The sequence below is a fragment of the Trichoderma atroviride genome, chromosome 4 (assembly GCF_020647795.1).
Source record: "Trichoderma atroviride chromosome 4, complete sequence".
Classification (NCBI taxonomy): domain Eukaryota; kingdom Fungi; phylum Ascomycota; class Sordariomycetes; order Hypocreales; family Hypocreaceae; genus Trichoderma; species Trichoderma atroviride.
Genome location: NC_089403.1, coordinates 1,336,899 through 1,357,273, shown reverse-complemented (window position 1 = coordinate 1,357,273; position 20,375 = coordinate 1,336,899). Strand labels below are relative to the sequence as shown.

General features: G+C 50.7%; 7 protein-coding genes across 7 annotated transcripts; 2 read left to right on the top strand and 5 right to left on the bottom strand.

Annotated features, from left to right (window-relative positions):
• Nucleotides 1-627: 627 nt before the first annotated feature.
• On the bottom strand, nt 628-2,117 carry TrAtP1_007734 (uncharacterized protein; the record flags this gene model as incomplete). Its single annotated transcript, XM_014092571.2, has 3 exons — nt 1,675-2,117; nt 1,287-1,608; nt 628-1,218 (listed from the first exon to the last, which is right to left on the bottom strand). The coding sequence occupies exons 1-3, from the start codon at nt 2,022-2,024 to the stop codon at nt 628-630; spliced, it is 1,263 nt and encodes a 420-aa protein (XP_013948046.2). The 5' UTR covers nt 2,025-2,117.
• A 1,381-nt stretch (nt 2,118-3,498) lies between these two features.
• On the bottom strand, nt 3,499-5,738 carry TrAtP1_007733 (uncharacterized protein). Its single transcript, XM_014092570.2, has 2 exons — nt 4,770-5,738; nt 3,499-4,702 (listed from the first exon to the last, which is right to left on the bottom strand). The coding sequence occupies exons 1-2, from the start codon at nt 5,608-5,610 to the stop codon at nt 3,600-3,602; spliced, it is 1,944 nt and encodes a 647-aa protein (XP_013948045.2). The 5' UTR covers nt 5,611-5,738; the 3' UTR covers nt 3,499-3,599.
• A 632-nt stretch (nt 5,739-6,370) lies between these two features.
• On the bottom strand, nt 6,371-8,223 carry TrAtP1_007732 (uncharacterized protein; the record flags this gene model as incomplete). Its single annotated transcript, XM_014092568.2, has 2 exons — nt 6,371-7,662; nt 7,734-8,223. The coding sequence occupies 2 exons, from the start codon at nt 8,221-8,223 to the stop codon at nt 6,371-6,373; spliced, it is 1,782 nt and encodes a 593-aa protein (XP_013948043.2).
• Nucleotides 8,224-10,601: 2,378 nt separating this feature from the next.
• Nucleotides 10,602-11,769, bottom strand: TrAtP1_007731 (uncharacterized protein; the record flags this gene model as incomplete). Its single annotated transcript, XM_014092461.2, has 2 exons — nt 10,602-11,005; nt 11,085-11,769. The coding sequence occupies 2 exons, from the start codon at nt 11,767-11,769 to the stop codon at nt 10,602-10,604; spliced, it is 1,089 nt and encodes a 362-aa protein (XP_013947936.2).
• Nucleotides 11,770-12,313: 544 nt separating this feature from the next.
• Nucleotides 12,314-13,557, top strand: TrAtP1_007730 (uncharacterized protein; the record flags this gene model as incomplete). Its single annotated transcript, XM_066113644.1, has 2 exons — nt 12,314-13,161; nt 13,228-13,557. The coding sequence occupies exons 1-2, from the start codon at nt 12,379-12,381 to the stop codon at nt 13,555-13,557; spliced, it is 1,113 nt and encodes a 370-aa protein (XP_065969730.1). The 5' UTR covers nt 12,314-12,378.
• A 1,083-nt stretch (nt 13,558-14,640) lies between these two features.
• Nucleotides 14,641-15,384, top strand: TrAtP1_007729 (uncharacterized protein; the record flags this gene model as incomplete). Its single annotated transcript, XM_014092566.2, has 1 exon — nt 14,641-15,384. One exon carries the CDS (start codon nt 14,641-14,643, stop codon nt 15,382-15,384), a length of 744 nt encoding a protein of 247 aa, XP_013948041.1.
• Nucleotides 15,385-15,634: 250 nt separating this feature from the next.
• On the bottom strand, nt 15,635-18,462 carry TrAtP1_007728 (uncharacterized protein). Its single transcript, XM_014092565.2, has 3 exons — nt 16,849-18,462; nt 16,344-16,790; nt 15,635-16,287 (listed from the first exon to the last, which is right to left on the bottom strand). The coding sequence occupies exons 1-3, from the start codon at nt 17,914-17,916 to the stop codon at nt 15,934-15,936; spliced, it is 1,869 nt and encodes a 622-aa protein (XP_013948040.2). The 5' UTR covers nt 17,917-18,462; the 3' UTR covers nt 15,635-15,933.
• Between the last annotated feature and the right edge of the window lie 1,913 nt (nt 18,463-20,375).

Sequence of the window (20,375 nt, the reverse complement as noted above, 5' to 3'; positions counted from 1 at the left end):
ATTATTATAAGGGACGTGTTACCAGGCCACCATCGTAGAGTAATAGTCTTCTAAAAAAACAGGCCCTATGGCATCCTTGAAACGCTAATTCCGGCTGTTCCATATAAAAATAGCTGTAAACAAGAGCAGTAGCAGCTGCTATTACTACTGCTACTGCTACTGCTACTGCTACTGCTACTGCTACTGCTACTGCTACTGCTACTGCTACTGCTACTGCTACTGCTACTGCTACTGCTACTGCTACTGCTACTGCTACTGCTACTGCTACTGCTACTGCTGCTGCTGCTAATTATATTAATAGTTGCCTTAGTCTTGCCTACAGTCTTAGATTAAAGCCGAAATAATACCTCTATAACTAACAGCAGTAGTGTTAAAATTTATATTATAAATAGCTTTAAGATAATACCTAAGTTATAGCTAAGGTGTACTTGTGTGAGACTTCTATGCAAAATACTAATAAAATGTGATATTAGTTATTTAACTGGAGTATGGGCCTACTTAGCTACAAGGCCTGTTTTTTTTGGAAAACTATTACTCTACGATGGTGGCCTGGTAACATGTCCCTATTATAAAAAATTGCTTGCCGCATCAGTCAATAACCCTACTCAACCTCATTCTTCTACGCCTTCAATAATACTCCGGCTTGCGGCCCACCATCAGATACATTGGCGTAAACAGCTTCTTCTTCCCTCCTTCGACAAGTGCATCCGCTGCCTTTCCGAGACTCTGGGCAGTCTTCCTCGTACCAGACGGAGCAATTCCCAGCAACTCCAAGATCCAAATGAAAGCATGCGACACCTCTCTTCCAAAGCGATTCATCCTCAAAACCGTAAAGACATCCGCCAGCGTCTGCGCGTGGCGAAGATCAGTACCCAGCGGCCAGTACCAAGGAGCAACGCTGGTCTCGTTTGCGTAGTCCTCTGCGAGGTCGTAGTGGGTTTCGAGAGTGAAGCCTGCGCCTTGGATGGCGGCAAGACCGTCTTCGACTTTGAGCATTTGAGCGATACCATCGCCCTCCTCGATATCGAGACGGATTTGACGATGGGTCAGATCGTCGTTGTTGTAGGCATCTGTCATGAACCATTCGTAGACGCCAAACACACCGCCTGGTTTGAGAACGCGGAAGATTTCTCTGTATGCGCTTTCGAGGTTCGGTGCGTGGACTGTGGCTTCGATTACGTAGACGGCATCGAACGAATTATCGGGGAAAGGTAGGTTCTGTAGAGTATAAAGCGTGTTAGCCGTCTGTAGCTGTCCTTTGCTGGCATAAAAGGGGATACACTTACCATGAAGTCTCCCTGGACGAAATCAAGCTTGTGAGTAAGCTTTTCCTTGACTGCGTATTGCTTTGCTCGGCTGATTTGGTAAGAGTTGATATTCAAACCAGTAACGTGGGCGCCAGTAAACTTTGCGATTTCTCGGGCTGGACCTCCAACGCCACAGCCGACATCCAACACCTTCATGCCAGGCTTGATGCCAATGCTGCTTGCTAGAAAGTGTTCGTGCCGAGCCACGGCCTGACCGAATCTCTCTCCGTACGCAAACCTGCAAAAGTGGAATGCCTCGCCCCAACCATATTCGTAGAGATCGGTCGCCAAGTTGTAATACCTGTTTGGTACAGCCCGAGTTAGCAACAATCTTTGTGGGAAAAGAGCACGGAAAGGGTCTTCGTACTGTCTAGTTAGGCTTGCATAGTCATCAACTCGAGATTGTCGAACGGCTTCGGTCTCGTCTTCGGCTTTTTTGTCATCCCAGTGCTGGAAGTATTCAGCAACAGCTGCCTTGTGAGCCTCGTTGTCTTTGTTAATCATGGCACGGAGGCCGCCTTGAGAAGTTGACGAGCTCTTGTGTAGGATTTTATCAAAGGTCATGTTTTTGACCTGGTCGGCCGGAAGCAGTGCTTGGCTTTCGGTGTCTTTAGCACGGACCACGACTTGGGAATTTGACGAGCCTTGATTCAGCATTTTATCAAACGCCTTGTCTTTGGCCTTGTCTGCCCGAAGAAGTGCTTGAGTTTCGGCCATTGTTGTTGGCAAATGTGATTGTAGGACACAATGAACGATGAACTGTGGGAATAATGGGAAGACTTTGGGGATGGAAAGTGAAGATGATGGGAATCAAAACAGGGAGAGTTTCTGATTCTTATACTTGACAACAATAGAATTCCATCTCTACCATCTGAACTTGATCACTTACATGCAGCTGAACGGTGTTGCCATTGTCGTATAACAGTGCCGACGCCACGCAAAATCGTCTCATAGGTCCGAACACGAATGCGGCATCCGCATATAGCCTACAAGTGGCCCCTAGCCGGCAAACATATGAAAATATGCTTGAGACTGTAAATTAGATAAGGACTTAGAATGCGATCCTCAATAAATACGCGTATAGGTACTTATGGGCAGGTATCTATACGCGTATGGATGTGGAAATACGCGTATACGTATTGCAGCTCAAGAGCGATCCAATCATTTCTTCACGTCATCCTGAATTGCGGGGAAGACAAGGATGCTGCTCGTATTAGCAAGGGCGTGCGGTTAATAATAGTACGCGTAACTGTAATCTCGTCGGTGCATCTTGAGGTGTTGCGGAGGTCAGAGGCGTATTACAAACCTGAAAAAAGGCTGACGCTTACGGAGACGTTGTATTGAATTTTCAAGTTTATCCATAGATCAACGACTCAGCTCACACTGACAACCCCTGAATGAGTAAGTTTGCAGAGATGGCGTAATTTCACTTGTTCCCTTGACTATAGCGGAAAAGCAGAAATCCATTTGCTTTATTGGGCTAATGAAGTAGAGGCTTTGCATCATCTCCTTTTGACTGCATTGAAGATTGGTAATTTCTAACAGATATTGTGTGGCAAATGTGTGGGTTGATGCAAAGTACACCCATCTTTATAGCTAGAGTAATTTGCACACGTATATCGGCGACTCTCCTGACGATGAAATCTTCAAACCGTTTGTGTTAATTGCCTAAAAGAATGCACTTTGTTCAAGTTGTAATAAATGGAAAAAATTCGCTAATTGTATCCATTGTTTGTCGCATGAAGAAAACCCCCTTTGATGCGTGAATAGTCGTAATGATCTTATCGACGACGGAGGGGGCAGGCCGTTTTCCCTTTTCTAAAAACAAACAATTCCTTTCTCTTCTCTCTCATATAATCTCGTCATTATATAAAAAAAACACTTGTTTCAACATTCAAAGCCTGGAGATGCTGCAGAATTGAGATTTCGGAATTGATCAGCAACATATATCGAGCCGAGGGCGATAAAATAGTTCCGACAGGGCTTACGATACGATTCCTGAACGTGCAACAAACAACAGCTCGACGCAGCGCCAAGAGACGAGTTCTAGAAACATGTTATGATTGCCCCAGCATACCAGGGCTTGGGGAGAAATGGCAACTGTGCTGCGGCTAGAGTAGCGGAAAAGTAGAGAACTATATCAGCACAAAGGCACAGCTTAGTAAATATTATTTAAGACTTAGAAGAGGTGTTATAAAAATAATGTTTTCATGAATAAAAGGTTTCAAGTATTCCAGAAGCTTTTTAGATTTCCTTCTTTTTGTTGTTTGTCATCTCATACAAAATCTTTCGCTAGTATCCAAAATCCTCCCAAACCACATCCTCGCTCTCCAACCATCCCCTCAACGTAGCCAACAGTGATGCTCCCGTACATAGATAAAATTTCTTTCCACTTCCCATTACGCCTTCAAAATCCCGGGTATTGATCCGTCGTTCCTCCACCGTCGCCCCCCGCTCACTAATTTTCTCAATCAGCTTTTTGATTTCACCCGAAGCAAGCGATCCTGTCGCAAATATGGTACTCCTTTCCGCCAATCCGGGGATCTTGTCGAATGTGTGAATCGCCAGGGGAAGATCCTCGCCACGTAATGTCCATAGCAGCGTCAGCGGGACAGAGGCGTCGAGTACGGCTTTGGCCTGGGCGAGGAGGGGCGTGATGCCGACGCCGCCGGCGACAAAGACGGATTCTTTTGCGGCAGAGGTAGATGTGGGTAAGTGGAAGGCGTCTTTACCACCGAAGCCCATGACGGAGATGTCTAGCGGAGAGACGGGGTTGTGGCGCCAGAGGAATTTCGTGACGGGGCCGTGGAGGCGGGCGGTGATCTGGAAGAGGTCCTTTGAGGAGAGGGAATTGGGAGGGCTGGAGACGGTAAAGGTGCGGACGTAATCGTCGTTGAGAGACTGGGGGTCGCGGTCGTTCATGTGGGCGTAGCCGTTGCTGAGTTCGGTTTCGAAGCCCATGGTGATGTGGTGGCCTGGTTGCCATTGGGGCATGTCGCGAGGATTTGTTGTTTCGAGCTTGAATGTGAAGACGGCGATTGTTGGTGTGAGAACCTCTCGTGATACGAGAGTGGCGCTGATGTCTGGACGGTCTGTGGACGCCAGGGCGGGCGCTCTTTCGGAGAGCAGATATCGGACGGGAGGGTTGTAGGGCGAGGGTTCGTTGGGCGTGCCGCGGAAGGGGAGGCTGGCCTTGACGAGGTGGGAGGCCGAGACGGTGATTTTGACGGCCATGTTGGAGCGTGGGAGAAGGGCGGCGGCTTCTTTGCCGAGGAGGATGGTGGAGTCGCCGGTGAGGTAGAGGGCGTCGGAGGTGTCGTAGTCGGGGATGACGAGGCCGATGAGGGGGTTGACTTTGAGGTTTCCTAGGGATTGGTATAGTCTGTTTCCAGAGTCTGGGGGCATGTCTTGTTAGTATCGAGTCATATTGTGAAGATGTAATGAATAGATGGAGGAACTCACATTCTGGATATACCAACTCGACTCCCCCTTCGTCATTCCGCAACACTCTGATGAAACCCCTCGGTCCTCCTCTGTGATTGGTGTCCATGCTATCGCCATTTGTGCTCGACAGAAAGAACATGTCTGCCTTTTCAATCAACGCAATTGCCTCTGGCGGCAGGATCCCGTCTGGGTCTGTGGGAATCAGCTCCGGCCGAGGCACAATCGGTTCGAGGGCCTTTTTGTTAATATATTTGGGGCAATTGCCCAAGCTCTCCATTATTGCCATGGCCAGCTGGACTTCACTGTCGGGGCCTGGCATGTCGCCTCCAGCAATGAGACGACCGGCGAGCTTGACGCGGTCTCGGGTTTCTAAATCGATGCTCAAGGCGCTCATCATCTTGCCGCCCTCGGGCCTTATGATGCCCTCTTCATCCGGCTCGCTGCTCACTTTGCTGTCGGGCGATTTCCAGAAAGCACCATATACAGGATCATACTCCTTGTCCACAGCACTTCGAATACCCAAAACGCCCTCCGCCACGGGCCTTGCAAACCCCCTCTCACCACCCCAAATCGTCGTCCACGGCCGTCCTTGATCGTCCAGCGTTCCGAGCGCAAGGAGCTGTGAGTGCATCACCCGCACCGCATACGGCATCGGCAATCCGTCCGAAGTTGGGTTCTCAAAGTGAGGATTGCGGGCCTCGCGGTGCATGGCGCGCTCGCCGCGGTGCCAGCCGCCGGATATGAGGGACGGCATTGCGGCGTCGATGAGGATGGAGGCGTTGGTGGTGATGAAGCTGAGGGGCGTGGTTGGCAGGGACAGCAGCTGTGTGAGGTTGTAGGAGATTTGGGAGAGGAGCATGCCTTTTCAGGACATGATGATGGGAATGGTGTTGGTGGAAAGGAAGAGAAATGAGATGAGGAGCTACGAAATTTAGAAAACTACAGTTGGAACGCAACGCAACTTCTAGAGAGAGAAACCAGCGATTGCTGGATCAAGACAAGCAGCGGCGTGGCGTTTTCCCAGCTACAAAAAAGGATGCCGCTGCGGCGTTGTTCTGGAGATAGTGACAAATCATCCGGGCGTAAATTGCACCCTAGGATTTTTCCAGTTAAAGGTGCCCTACTTCGGTGACGTCGATGCTAGTGCTGATTACTCCATTGATCCAAGGTTAAAAGCTGGAGAAGAATGGAATCTCCCCGCATAGAGGGCTGAAGAATCCCGGTGCTTGGCGTCCGTATGTGGAATCTTTCTGCGAATTGTCATGTACCATCTCGGTTGTCTCTTGGGCTTAGTAGCTGTCTTTTATTGAAGCAAACAAGATGCTTTTTATCTTTTGATTCGAATCTTCTAGTATGCTACTGATGATGATGATGAGAGTGCAATGCACTTGGAATCTATCCTCAATGCCCATCGCCTTAAATCTAACTGTGGTACCTGTATTTGGATATCGTGGTCTATGGGTGCCGTCCTAGCCTGCCTCAACCTTTCTTCGCCAGACGCCTTACGTGTATCGTAGATCATGATCAAAATAAAAGTAGTTATATGAGTTAAATAATTAAGGACAAAGGGGTTTTTTTAGTTCCGAACCTGCCGGGACACATTAGGAGGTAGGCTAGCTCTAATATCTACCGCTGCTCTGCGCTTCCACATCATAGCTATAGGATGCTCCTGTTTGAGCCTGGGGGGCATTATAGTAGTCCTGGGTATTTTGGCGAACCGGCGGTCTGATGCTGGGTGGTAAGCGCTGTCCGGGGTAGGAATTGTCTGAGGGCGGCCGCCGGTTAGGATTGGACATTGGCTCAGTCATTTGCCGCTGGGGCGAGAATCGCATGCCGCGCAGAGGCACTTGGTTTGACGAGCTTGTCGCGCTTCTCACGGGCCCCTGCGGCGCCCTGGAGTATGCTGACCCGGCGGCAGATGGCGCTGGGCTGGATCGGCCCTCGTTGTTAAAGGTGTATGCCCTTGGAGGCGGGCCTCGCCAGGATTGGTTGTCGTCCTGCATTTGCTGGTTTCCGCTGTAATTGTCGACGAATCGAGACGGGATGGGTCTTGCCGATGGCGCGTACAGCGGGGATCCTGCCGCCGAACCCATGCTAATGGGGCTCTCAGTGAAGGGTTGCTGGCGATACGAGGAATTCGAGGTGGTCCTCATATGGTTCAGATCTGGCCGAGCACCACTAGTGGTTCTGAATGAGTCTCCCGTTCCAGCTCTTTGAAGGTGCGGCATGGCGGGAAGCATGTCCTCTGGCGAGGCCGATCTTCCATTTGAGTATCCCATATCGGCCGCTGAACTAATCAATGGAGCTCGAGCCGAATAGTTGGAGGCTGTGGTGGCTCCCGTCATACTTCGCTGCGGCATTGGGCGCTTGAAGTCGTCGACAGGGGTACCCGCACTTGAGGTATAAGTCGGCAAAGGTGCAGAGACGCCAACACTCTGCGGTGTTGCGAAGCCGAGATTTGGCAAGGTCGGGAGTGAGGCGTCTGGGTGTGCTTCGCCCTTTTCACTCATGGCCGCCTTCATCCTGTCGACCTGGCCCTTGGCAAGCGCCTTGTTGACAGTCTTGGTGACAATCTTGAGCAGGGAGTTGTTGACCTTTCGCTCGCAGTAGCCGGTGAGACCGCCATCGTCGCGAGGGATCCAGTGAAAGAGGAAAAAGACGTAGAATAGGGTAGCTGAAATCAGGTATAGGGCTGAAAAGACCCAGACGACCAGAGTAAAGCACATGCCTCCGAGGATGGCAGCCTGTCGGAAATCGGATTGCGCGAGCGTCTTGATCTTGTCGAAGAAGGAGGAAAGGGAGCCTTCGACTGAGCTCTCAGAAACGGCGAGCTTTGCCATGTAGACGGATCGTAGGGTGAGCGCATTGACAACTTGACGTGGGCTGGTGCAGAAGATGACGCGGATCCAGGCTGTATAAGTGAAGGGAAACCGGTTAGTAAGATGAGATGAGACAGCCAAGAAGCCAGCAACTGATACGCACATTGAAAGCTGAAATATGTAAACAGGGCGATGTACTCGGCGCCCTTTTTACTCTTTGTGAGTTCCGAAAAGACGAGGAATCGTCTGAAGCCTTGCCCCGAGCCAAGACGAATAGACTCCCAGCGCACAGCAAGACTGTCCAGGTACACCTCGGCAACGTTGCCTCTCTTAATCTTCCGAGCAGCGCGGATCCATTCGAAGCCGAGATTGATAAAGGACAGGATGATGCAGCCAGAGAAGATCCATCTTGAAATGTCAAGGGGAATGGCCGGGTCGATTTCGGACGACCATCGGTTGAAGACGAGGAGCTGGACGGCAGTGAAGGTGTCGACTCCGTAGACGGCGAGCGAGATGATGAGGCCGACCCAGAGGGTGATGTAGGCGAAGATGGGACCGCAGCCCTTGGCCTTGAAGTCGCCGAGGTTGATGTAGTCCCATTTCTGGTCGGTGTATTGCCGGACCTCTTTGCTGCGGTGAGTGAGGCAGCCCATGTTGTCGGTATTTGGATGTTATACGATTGATGACCACACGTGATGCCGAAAGTTGGAGTGATGACACGTATAAAAAAGACGAAAAAAGAGAGAACGAATTGAGATACAATCTTGAACAAAAAAGCAAACGATTCAATTGTGTCGTAGAGAGCGTATTGTACGGTCCTGCCGGTAAGAAAAGCACTCGTCGTCCCTCGCCTGCGAAGATGCGACGGCGCTGCCTCAGCAAAAGACACAAAAGAAGAAAAAAGAAGGACGGAACCAGCGATGAAGATGCACGCTGCGAACCTGAAAACAGGAAAAAGAAGGAGAAAAAATGGAATAAAAACGACTGGCGTTTATTCAAGAAGAGAACCGCCAAAAGCGCCAACGGACTGGCATGAGTGGGCAAATCGGCTGCAGCTAAGAAAAGAAGCGCGGAGGGCCCTTGATTCCTAGGTAGACAATGGCCGCTGACAAGAGAGACCAGCGCCAAAAACGTGCAGATTTGTCCCCCCAGCCCGGCAAAAGGGCGAATTGGGATCGGCCAGCGAAAAGGATGCGGCTAAAAAAAAAAGAGGGAAGAAGCGGAATGGAGAAGAAGAAGAGAAGAGAGAGAGAAACGAGTGAATGGTTGGCTGGGCTAAAAGCAGAGAGACATCGAGAGGAACGGAAGGGTGGCCTTGGCGTCGCAGAATGAGCCCCTTGAGCGTGTGTCAAGATGGCTGGGGGGTGTGTTTGGAGTACTGGACGGTGCTATTGGTCCAAAAGAAGCAGCAGAGCCGTGGGAAATGGTTGAAAATAGCGGTTAAAGGAGTGAAAGGCGCTGGATAGCTGTTGTTGTTGTTGTTATTGCTGGCGGCAGCATTGTTGTTGCTAAAGTAAAGTGAATGAGGGTGAGGATGAGATGATAAGAGAGCAACTACCAGTGGGTACAGGTAGCATTGATATCTAGTAGTGCTATTGTCAATGGCATTGCTGCATCATCTAGCCGGAGCAGACGCGTGAAATGAGATGAAGCCCTGCGCTAGTCTACTGAGTGTCTGCATTATGCTTGGGCTCGCAATAGAAAGAGAGGAGATGAGATGAGGCATCACAAACTATTGGACATGGAGGGGTCACGCATGTACTTGTCGCCGCAGCATTACCGCCGCGTCTATGCAAGTCACTGCCCTGCTCCCCTGCTATCGCTCGCTCGCTTAACGCTATTCCCGGCAAAGAACCCCCAACTGTCGTCTCTCTCTCTCTATCTTTACAGGCACTCAACTCTCCCCGCTGCCGCAATCTCTCAGGTCTCGCACTTTAGCGCCCCCATCTTGAAACCGCCCCTGCAGGCCTCCCGGTCGCTGTTGCAGCCGATCGCCTCAGCACTACCAGCGGAACGCCCAGGCACCTGTGGCCTGTGATTGGCGCGCGGCTTGGGGGGGAACATCCCTGCTGGGTTTGAAGCTGGTGCTGGTTGCATTTGGGGCGGCGATCTTTGGCTGCTTCCGGTTTCATGTCGAGGCCAGCGGCGGCTTGTTCTTTTGTCCGGGCAGTCTGAGGTGCTGAGCGGCAAGGCCGTGGTGCTGTTTGTTGGCTTGGCGCGCTGAACAAACAATGGGAAACGAGTGGTTATCGGACGCATGTAATTCCATACAGTTGAAGCTATAATTATAGCGTGTGTTGACGAGTAGCATCAAATCACACACGGAGCAGATGAGCTGTAATTTACGGAGCGCGCTAAACGGGCATCAAGCCAAACCTCACCTTCTTCTTGCATCCAATCCAGAATATCCCGCTCTCCCCATGCTGTATCGGTTGTTTGTGCCCTGCACCAGTGCTGTGAAACGCGCCATGCCCGCAGTGACATCGGCCCTGTTCCGACGGCTCGTTTTGTTGAAACATCCATTCGATCTTGGCCTCAGCTCTGTACATGTATAGACTCCTGCTAATACTAGCCCATACCACATCTCTGATATCAACGCGATATGCCATACAAGTATGTGCACTGCTCTGACTACAAGGATTCTAATCGCTGCTGTGATGGCATTTTCCGCTCAAAACTACCCATGCCATCTCGAAAGCACAGGCCAAGCGCGGCACGCACCGCGGGGACGATGCTTCGTGGAGTTTTAGTTTACGTGTAATTGCATGCTTGGCGTGAATATGCATGTGTTTACAGCTTCAAACCTCACCACGTGCAAGTGTATCAAGTAATTAGTGTCCTGTTCATCTTAGTACATGTACTCTGGATTCTATATAGGAAACGTAACCTTCTATTGTTCTATTCTATACAAAGCAATAGGTAACAAATAACCCAACAGCCCCGGCCTAAAGATGCATGTAAACGCCAACCTCGCCAAGCAATCTTGGCAGATCTCCCAACTACATCGAATCTAAAACAACTGCGGCGCCTATTACACATCTATAGGCAAAGCGTTCACGTTCAAGCCCTCCCAGTCCTCCTTTAGCTCTTTCAGCGTCACCGGATAAAGACTGCTGTCAGTCATGCAACTGTCCATTTCGGAAGAAGAATCCGCTTCCGACGACGAGTCCATTTCGGAAGATGAATCAGTCTGATATTGACAGCCGCCGACTTGAACATGACCCCAGCTTCCAATCTGGTCCAGAGCCCTGTGGACATGTATGGCGCCGAACCCTTCGAATGGCGCTTCCAAGGGCCATTCGCCAAATGTAAAAGCCAGCGTTTCCTCGAGATCGTCCCCGGCGGCTGGATCGCAAGCCATCAGCTTTTGCAATTTACTATTGGCAAAGTCGACCATTTCGCCGATAAAGTATAGCCTCCTTTTCTCAATCGCATCTGAGACCCGAGTTAGCTCCAGCATACTAGAAATGACAGAAACAGTCAGAGGCAACGTGTAATTTTGATAACAACTCACTGATAATAGGCTCTCGAATGGGCATGCCCAAGGTATGAATACGGCCCCTCGCCTGCATTATGATGGCTTTGGAAAATACTCTAAAGTTTTCCTCGTCTCGAAATACCCAAGATGAAAAGAGCGAGAATAAAAGGTTCTCATTATATGGATAACGCCCAGGCACTACCGGAAAGCGTAGATCAAATAGGTCGTGGCATTGGTAGGCATCGACAACGACAGCCAGCTGAGCACAGAGCTTGGGGTTGACTTGCAGTTCATTGAGACGAGCATCCTGGCCATGAATCCCAAGTATTAGTTTATGCAACGCCCTTTCGCTCCACCCTTCGACGGTAATGGTATATTTGCAGCCCTGGTCGGACATGTTGCCCTCATTCCAGTCTTGAGTCGCAAGGCCTCGAAAGTATGCAGACGCACTTTTCAGCTTCTCTGAAGAAACCCGCCATGACACTTGTCTGCCCATATTCTTCCGTGCTGATGGTAGAATGTTGACTCTAGATTCTTGTAAGCGATAACGATAGTCTTTAACATTATTTCGTAGATGACTTTTATCGTTGGTGATGTCGTTATACTGCTCCAAATGGTTGAACCATAGGTCTTCGTGGTCCACTTCTTCAAACGGTCGATCGGGGTCACAAAGTACGAAGAGCGTGTCCCCGTTGTCAACAATCGTGTAAGTTGGCTCCATGGCGATATAAGTTTATACAAAGCCAGAAGAATTTTGACTGTAAGATAATTATATTAAGAGAAAAGTTGTCCCGAAAGTAATGACTGCAGAAGATACAATATGGAGAGCTGAGTCGGAATTATGTGATGGTTTATATTTTTATCTCTAGTTGGCATCTTTTGCTCAACTAAATTATATACTTTACATTTTGAGTGATTAAGATGCTACGAAAGGAGTTGTGTGGCTGCTGTTCAATTGAAGATGGCAAAGGCACAAAATGTTCAGATTGTTGAAGTTTATTCGACAAGGTGTATTTTTCTTTCTCTCGTTCTTTTCCTTTCAAATGACGATTAGTAAATTGGCTACATCGACGATGCTATTCGAACAAAGAACTGATTTGAGCAACGCAACGCAACGCAATGCAAACAAAACAAATAACCCAATCAAGCCTTTGTTAGCAATGGACAAAGAACGGGAAATGAAGATGATAAAATTAGCCATTATTAAGCTTCTAAGACTGTAAGCAAAATTCCTTTATAAACCAATGTCAGCAAATGGCATTCACCTTGTTCTATCTTTATCCATCATCTTGTGTTTACTTTATGTGCTCTCATCTTGACCATCATCAAAATGGCACCCAAAAATGACTTTGAGCTGCTTAAAGAGACGGGTCAAGGCACTTTGTTCGCCATCAAAAAAGACGATCCTGGCCTGAAATACATTGCTCAGCCCTTTGGCGTTTTGAAAGGCTCCGACGTTGAAGGCGCCGACAAGCAAAAAGCCATTGACGAAGCATCTGCATTCTACAACCTCTTCCACAGCTCGAAAATCGGCTCGGCCATCGCGCAAATCTTCAACCACGAAAACATAATCTCCATCGCCGGCCACATAAAGACGCATCCCGTGGCGAAAAGTTCAGAGTGCGCACATCTTGAGGAGTACATTGTATGGGACTATTGCGATGCTTCAAACCTCAGCGCTCTTTTCCAAAGCAAGCCCTCTGAGTCTACCGAGTTTTACCTGCCAGAGTCAGTCTGCTGGCATGTCTTGACGTCGCTTCTCAACGCCATCACGTACCTCCACGATGGAAAGAGACTGTTTCTAGATACAGAGGCATCGGGAGGGGCAAAGAAGATGTGGGCATCTGTGGATCAAGATTGGCTTCCGATCCTGCACCGGGCGATTGAGCCGAGAAACATCTTCTTCCAGCGCCCTCGCGGCATTGAGACGTATGGGATGTGTAAGCTGGGCAACTTTGAGCACGCAGTGGTGACGAACCATGTGATTACACATGATGGAGGAGATGTCGCGGATAAAGATGAAGTCAGCAGGGCAATGGCCCCGTATCGTGGAATGGAGGCTTTGGATGCGACGCGCCAACAGTTGCTTGAAAGCGCTGAGACGTCCACTGCGGTATGTTTCTCTACACTTTTATATGACGAAATACTGCAATGGAAGCTAAAGCTAACTATGATATAGGAGAACCGCCCTTATACCGTCGCCGATGAACTGTTTGCCATTGGGTCCGTCATATTCACCATGATGACCGGCCGGCAGCCAGCCATCAACACCGACAGCTATCTGGCAGCGGCGCAGTACTCGAACGAATTAAAAGCCGTAGCACGATACCTGCTCGACTTGCACTCCGGCGAGACACACGTGGACAGCGTCCTGCCGACAACCATGGCCGTGACGGAGCAGTACCAGCAGTGGAAGCTTCACAGCGAAGAGGGCAGGCTGTACAAGGACATTGAAGACGACATGGCGGCGAGATGCGGCGCAAAGACAAGGATGGAGACGCACAGCTAAAACGGGGGCCGTGGTTCCTCGGTCCATGTTTGTGGAGCTCTTCTCTTTGGATCTAATAAAACGGGCATCATTTAGCTTGCATGCCGCTAAAGAATGGTGGTGCCTCGAGGGAGCGATATTCGCGCATCATTTGCTCGGATCAAGGATGCAGTGACTCGTATGTAATGATGTGTGGTGAGTTGATTATGGAGTGAGAGGAGAGAGACAGTCGTATTTTGTTAGAGTTTCAGCAGTTTTACCGTCAGACTTTGAATAGACAAAATGGCTTCACTTTGATCACAAGCCCCCTCGTGTTTGTAAACTCAACTCTCCTCCACAAGCCAGTGGCATTAACAGCTTGGGACAAGTATTATTTCGTAAGAGTCTGTGATGTAATAATACATTCAGTCAGGGTGGCAGTATTGAGACAAATACTCACAGCCATCATCATCTCTACAGCCAATGAATGCTACAACACAGCAATGGTTGAACAAACTTTACATGGCATTCACCTCAAGTCCAATTTACCAACCCGCCAAAGCCCATGCACGGATGCGCTTTAGCTCGCAAACCGCGGGGATTTAGCGAACCCTGCCTCCGCGCACCCGCTAGAACCAATCCAGAAGTCCGCTAAACACCTCGCAGCTCAGCTAACGCTGCTGCTGGCAGCCATTCCTTGGTTCTTGTTCAATCTTCTTACTGTACCGCTTCCTCCAACCTCACAAGTCTCGCGTGTCTGTCTCACAGCGAGTACAGTAAGCTGCTCATCTCGGACCAGCGCCCTCTCTGTTACACGGCATCTTCGTGTGAGGACTAAAGAGTAGAAAGAGGCGGCTCTGACTCTCTCGCCCGACTGGCCAGCTCCTTTCCCTTTCAAGGAGAGCGAGCAAACAGCCTGGCTCGTGACGCGGGTGCCGTCCTTGCTTCGTTTTCGTCCTCGGCTTCTCGCTACTTCTTCCACCTGCTTTCCCTCGTCGTCTCATCGCACGTCGATGATTTCCACTCGCCCTGCTTAGCAATCCGAAACACCACAACCACGACGCAGGCAACAAGAACAAGGCCAGCCAGAATTCCAGCACTTCCGCGCCTCGCCTCGCCTCAACCATGGCGGCTCCCAGCGCCACGCCGCCTCTCCTCCTCACCAAGCGCCTCAACGCCTTCCTGCACTCCCACCAGAGCGCCCACCTGCCGACGCTCCTCCTCACCACCTCCCAGGGCAAGCTCCTCGCCCACGCCTCGTCCCAGCCCGTCACCGTGCTGCGAACCCACGCCACCGTCGCGGCCTCTCTGCTCGCCATCCACACCTCGTCCTCGGCTGCCATCCCAACCGCCCTGCCCGGGTCGCGCACGCCCGATCCCATCGTCAGCTCCCCCGGCAGCCCCCACGGCAGCGACCACTACCACGATCTCGACGAGCACAGCAGCCAGGGCGACGCGGCCGATGCGTCCGGCCCGACGCGGTCGAGGTCACGACATACCATCCGGCCGGTCACTATTACTGTCCAGCTCAGCGAGGGCACAGTCCTCATCCGCCGTCTGAAATGCGGCCTGCTCTTTGTGTGCGTGGGCCCTGCGGCGTCTAACCTGCAGGACCAGCTGCATCACTCGTCGTCGCACACGCATCATGAAAACGGCGATGGGGTCGGCAGTCCCAGCGAGGTGGAAAGCTTGATCAGCACGGGTGGGCTGACGACGTCGAGCTTGGAGAGCGCGAGCGCTGCGCCGGTGGTTGCTATGAGGAGACACGCGGCAGAATTGGCGCGGTGGTTGGATGAGAAACTTGGAACGTTGAGAGTGCCCGAGGAGGGCATTGGTGTCATTGACCTGCATGCACCGGCGCATGTATAAGGGGAAAGGCTGATGAATGCTGATGAGGAAGAGGGAAAATGCGTTCTGTCAGAGTAATGCTATCATGGGCGTTTGGATTTTTTTCATGCGGCTTTTTCATTCGGTACATTTTGCATCCATCATTTCGGAGGGAAAGTAAGCAATAGGGAGAAACTTTTAGTACAAGACTTGTAATACTCGCGGCATTCAGATTATATATCGAGATGAACAGCAACGGAAATAAATCATTCAGTCACTATTAATATTCATCTTTCGAGTGCTACGAAAGCTCATGAATTCATATCAAGGTGGCCACTATAAACGCCTGGGCTCATAGTATGCATGTCTATATATACATGTGCCAGTTCTTTCGTCTCAATAAATAAGCAGATTACATCTCATGCTTCCCTTTGTACCCTTCTGCCATGTTGCCATGGCAAGATTATCAAACGCCGTCCCAATGCAGTATGAAAGCCAACCGTCTACTCCCCTCTACTCAAGCTGCTCGCGTGGTTAATGTCACAAAATACAACGTAATTTACAATCTTCCAAGTGCTCCCGCTCGAGAAGTCACTCAATGCTCATTCGCATGATACCATCGTTCGTATCCGTCATTCCCTGAAGGCCGACTCTTCCCTTCCTGACCTGGCCTGTTGAGCCCACAGGGGGGTTCGCTGGCGTTCCGCCCATGCTGCCAGATTCACTCTGTCCGCTGCTACCTCTGTCGCCGCCGGTGCTGCCGGGTCGTGAGCCCCAGGGCATCACGTCGCGCTGCATGGGGCTTTGGATGATGGGCGAGTTGTGCACGCTGATGCTGGGGCTGACGGCGCGACGCTTGAAGCTGGTTGGGTCAAAGTCATCGTCTCGACGACGCTTGTTGTTGATTCGCCTTGTAATCTCTGCGGCACTAGGCAGTTGGCCATTCTACAAACATCTGGTTAAAAACAACTCAAGCATGGATTAATGGGTGTTTGACTTACGTAGAAGCCACTGGAGTTCAGGGAAGGCGAATCCATGTTAGTATCCTCGCTTATCCCCGATGATGAACCCCGAGGCAGAAAAGTTGCCCCAGGAGGCGGCGTTCTTGCTCCGCTTGATTCGGAAAACGTATCCCAAAACTGTTTGCCTTTGGAGTTCTTCATGGCCTGCTGCTTGAAGCTGCTTCCTAGGCCTGCGCTCAAATCACTCATTGGGTCGTCTGCAGGGATTTCCTCCAGGACTTCTTGAGTGCTGGTGAGATTAGGTGATGAATGGGTTGTCGTCATGGCGCTATGGTCAGCGCCCGCGGGTTGAACGCGAGGCTCAAAGTCGACATCGCTTTCGCGGACTTGCTTGACGATTTCAGCTTCTCGCATGAATTCGGACTCTGCTGGTGAGCCCTCTTCTGCGAGAGCGGCACGGATGCGTGCAAATGCTTTTGCTTTGGGCTAGGAGCAAGTTAGTTGTGTGGACGTTTTACAATGTGATTCTCAAGTTGGCTCTTACCAAGAGATTCCCCCGCCGTGTAACAACCCGCCGTATCACGCTCTTCTGATCGCCACTGCTGCCTTCTGCGGGCGCGCCCTCGTCAATATCTCTCGATGAAATGTGGAGCTGGTTCGCTTGCCAGCTTATACTCTCCCTCCTAGCCCGCGCCGCAGCCGAGTTACTAGGCGGTGACTTTGAGAGGACAGCCGAAGCAAGGTTGAATCCTAGGCCGAGGGGACCATGTGGCTTCTTCTTCGGATGTTTGCGATGTCGCTGCCGGTGCTGGAAGCTCGCTAGGCTACCCATAGAGGGGGAGCCCAAAGCACCGATCCCAGAGCCCTGTCCTATAGGCATGCCTGTCTTGGATACCTGCGGCGTCGTCACGTAGGGCTCATCCATTTCTTCGTCCATATCCTCGTCTTCTGAAGAAGAGCTGGAAGAGTCCGATGGGACCACATGGTTGCTTCCAAGTGAAGTGCTGATATTGTGTCGTTCCTGATCGCCCATCATGGACCACAGAGACGTTGATGTCTGCTCTGCGCCTCCATACGGCCCCCTCCGCGCAGGAATGTTCATACCCCGCTCCCCGATGACGGGTGACGAGTCTGGAGACGGCTGCTCGGCCAGGATCGAGTGGTGGAGGCTGGTCGCGGCCCGCGAGAAGTCGAGGCCTCGTGAGCGGCGGGGCAGCAGGCTAGTGGGCGAGGCGTAGGTGTGCGAGTGCGAGTGGTCCAGCTTGGGCGACACCGGAGCTGGCCGGATCGAGGCGCCGGAGGGAGTGCCGGGAGGAGGCGAGGCCTGCCGGGTCGGCACGTGGATCGACAGGCGGCGCGGCGTGACGGGAGGCTGCAGGCGGTCGAGGCTGCTGTCGTCCTTGGAGGTCCGTCGCGAGGCGTCGACAATGTGCGGGCTCGGCGAGAGCTTCGACGGCGTGCCGGTGCTGTCGGACAGCGAGCGGGTCTTGAATGTCATTGGCGATCGCAGCTGGGCAACATCTCCGCTGTCTTGGCTGCGCCCTTGGCTGTCCTCGTCCATGATGACGGCATCGCCAAAGGGCATGCCAGCCAGGCCTCTGGGCCGTTCCATGATGGCCTCGTGGGAGGGAAGCGTGGTGTGGTGTCAAAGTTGCGCCGAGAACCAGCAGCGATCTCGATTGTCTCACGAATGATGTCTTGGTCGCCGATCTCGCCGAGTGGGATTCGTCTAGCATAAACGGTTTTGTTTCTGCGAGTCGCAATGCACAGAGAGGACTGCGGGATGCTATGGCCTGTCCAGATGCGACTGCGCGAACAGCGACAAAATACGAACCGCGAGTCACGGCATCGAAAGCCAGCTTGTCGCGAAGAGAGAAGAGGGAACGGAAAGACGAGGAAGAGGCGCGAAAGCCAATCAATGCAAGAGGGCGGAAATGATGGGTTGTTACAAAGTGAATTGAGGATCAATCCATGTGTGAGGATCAAAGATGCAGAATCGCAGTTTGTTGTGAGCAGTGACAAGTAACGGCGACGAGAGTGCGCGACGTCGAAATAGCAGCTTGCAGCGCAACTTTGGCTTTGTGGTGTGCTGGGCGCGAATTGGACCACCAGCTTCAGCTTCTCTAGATGGAGGGGCCCACCGCCGCGTCTAAAATGCCCCGCCGCATGGATAATCAGGGCGCTAAGTTAGCTGCGGCTTAGTGGCGGGATAAAAAAGGAGCTGATGACGTGAGGTTTTGGCATTCAATTGATAGAGGGAAAAGGTGAAATGGGAAGATTTGATTGACAAAAAACTGGATTGTGTTTGTCGGCCAATATATCGGAGAAGTAGTCAAGATATTGTAGATGTCTGCTGAAGAATAGAAACACTACTGAGCTGTTGATGGGACACTACCTAAGTGGTGTGTTACATGACCAAAGTTCACAGGTAGATAGAGCTTTCACAAGTCAAGAAGGTTTGAAGAGAGTAATACCAAATATTAAAACAGTGGTCATTGCACCGGTTGAAAGCACATATAGAAGCTCTATTGAATCTTAGCTAATTACCTAGTACATATAGGCAATATGCAGGCCGGCCAGCAGCACCCATAGGTCTAGGGCGATTGCATACTCCCGGCTGTTTCTCAAGTACAGAATGCATATAAGAGACATTTAATCAAGTTGCGTGTATATAAAAGACGCATAGCTTCCCCGCAGCAGCACCCGGCATCAAATCCCAGATCCTGATTACTGCCAGTAATGTTAGCATAGTGTATAAGACGGATGATTGCCAAATCGGTAACATGAGACAGCATACTAGGTAATACAAGACAGTGATTTGATCTTGGGGGGTGGCCGCTAATATTTAGACCAATTCCGATCTTGGGTGTCTGCCGAGATCTACGGGCCGACAACAAACGTTGATCTAGAGCATTGGTCTCCATAAAGCTCTTTATGCACCTGTCGCTTCAGATTGCAAAATTGATAGGAGTAGCGGGCGAGAACAGTGAGTGGATAGAAACTAGCAAAAGAAGATGAAAATAAGTGCTGTGCTCAATAGCTTCCACAATACGGGAGCGAGTGCTGAAACGTCCATGTCCATGTTAGTTGTAACACAAGGTGCTAATCCGTGAAGCGGTTAATGTGTCTTTTTACTCTTAGCAAGCGTTTCTTCCATCGCACAATCAAGGTTCAATATAAACCATCTAATATCATTTATTCCTTCACGTAGATACTATGAGGCAATGCTGTGATCTGCAGAAATAATTTTGCCGGCCACGTATACTCTTCTCAGTTTCATGACGACGACGATACTCTAAGCCCACCAGATACTGACTCTTGCTACCTCCATGATCAGGGTGTTTACTGAACATGCCTTATTTATGCATAACAACTCAAACTTAATTCCACCAGTAGCGCCTACAGCTCACTATCGAGCTGCATGCCCTTCGTATACAGTAGTAGCACTTACACGAGACTGATCCACAGCACATCAATTATGAGACAAATACCCACAAGATACCACAAGTATAGGTGGAAAATTTGGCAATCAGAGGCATTGCACTTGCTGGCTCAAGCCCAAAATAGACTATTGTCTTGAAAATTTCTCAAAGGCTGTGCTCAAAGGCTGTGGAATGCCTGCCAGCGTCCATCCATTGCATGCAGCCAAGGCGCCAGCAGTTTACAGAAAAGCTTGGCATTGCGCCAAAAGTGGATTTCGGCTATTGATACATGTGTATTCCGATGAGCATTTATGCTGTAAGACTCGTATACGAGCAGCGGCCAGCATTGACACCAATAGCACCTCGGTATGTTCCTAGTTCGGCGAGGCTGAGCCACTCTAGCCTATTTTCTGTATGCTTAGTTTTAACCCATGAAAGCTTGATAACCAGATCGATGTCTTTTGAAACAATTTCGATACGTCACGGCCGTGGCTGGTATCGTGGACTCGGGTACCGTATCCGATTCTCTTGCTGTGCAGATCGGTGAAGGAGCTCATTGAGGCGGGTGTAGGATGCTTTACGGAAGAATGCCTGCCTCCCAAACGATGAATGCATCCATAATCCCTAATCGATTCAATTATATATCCTG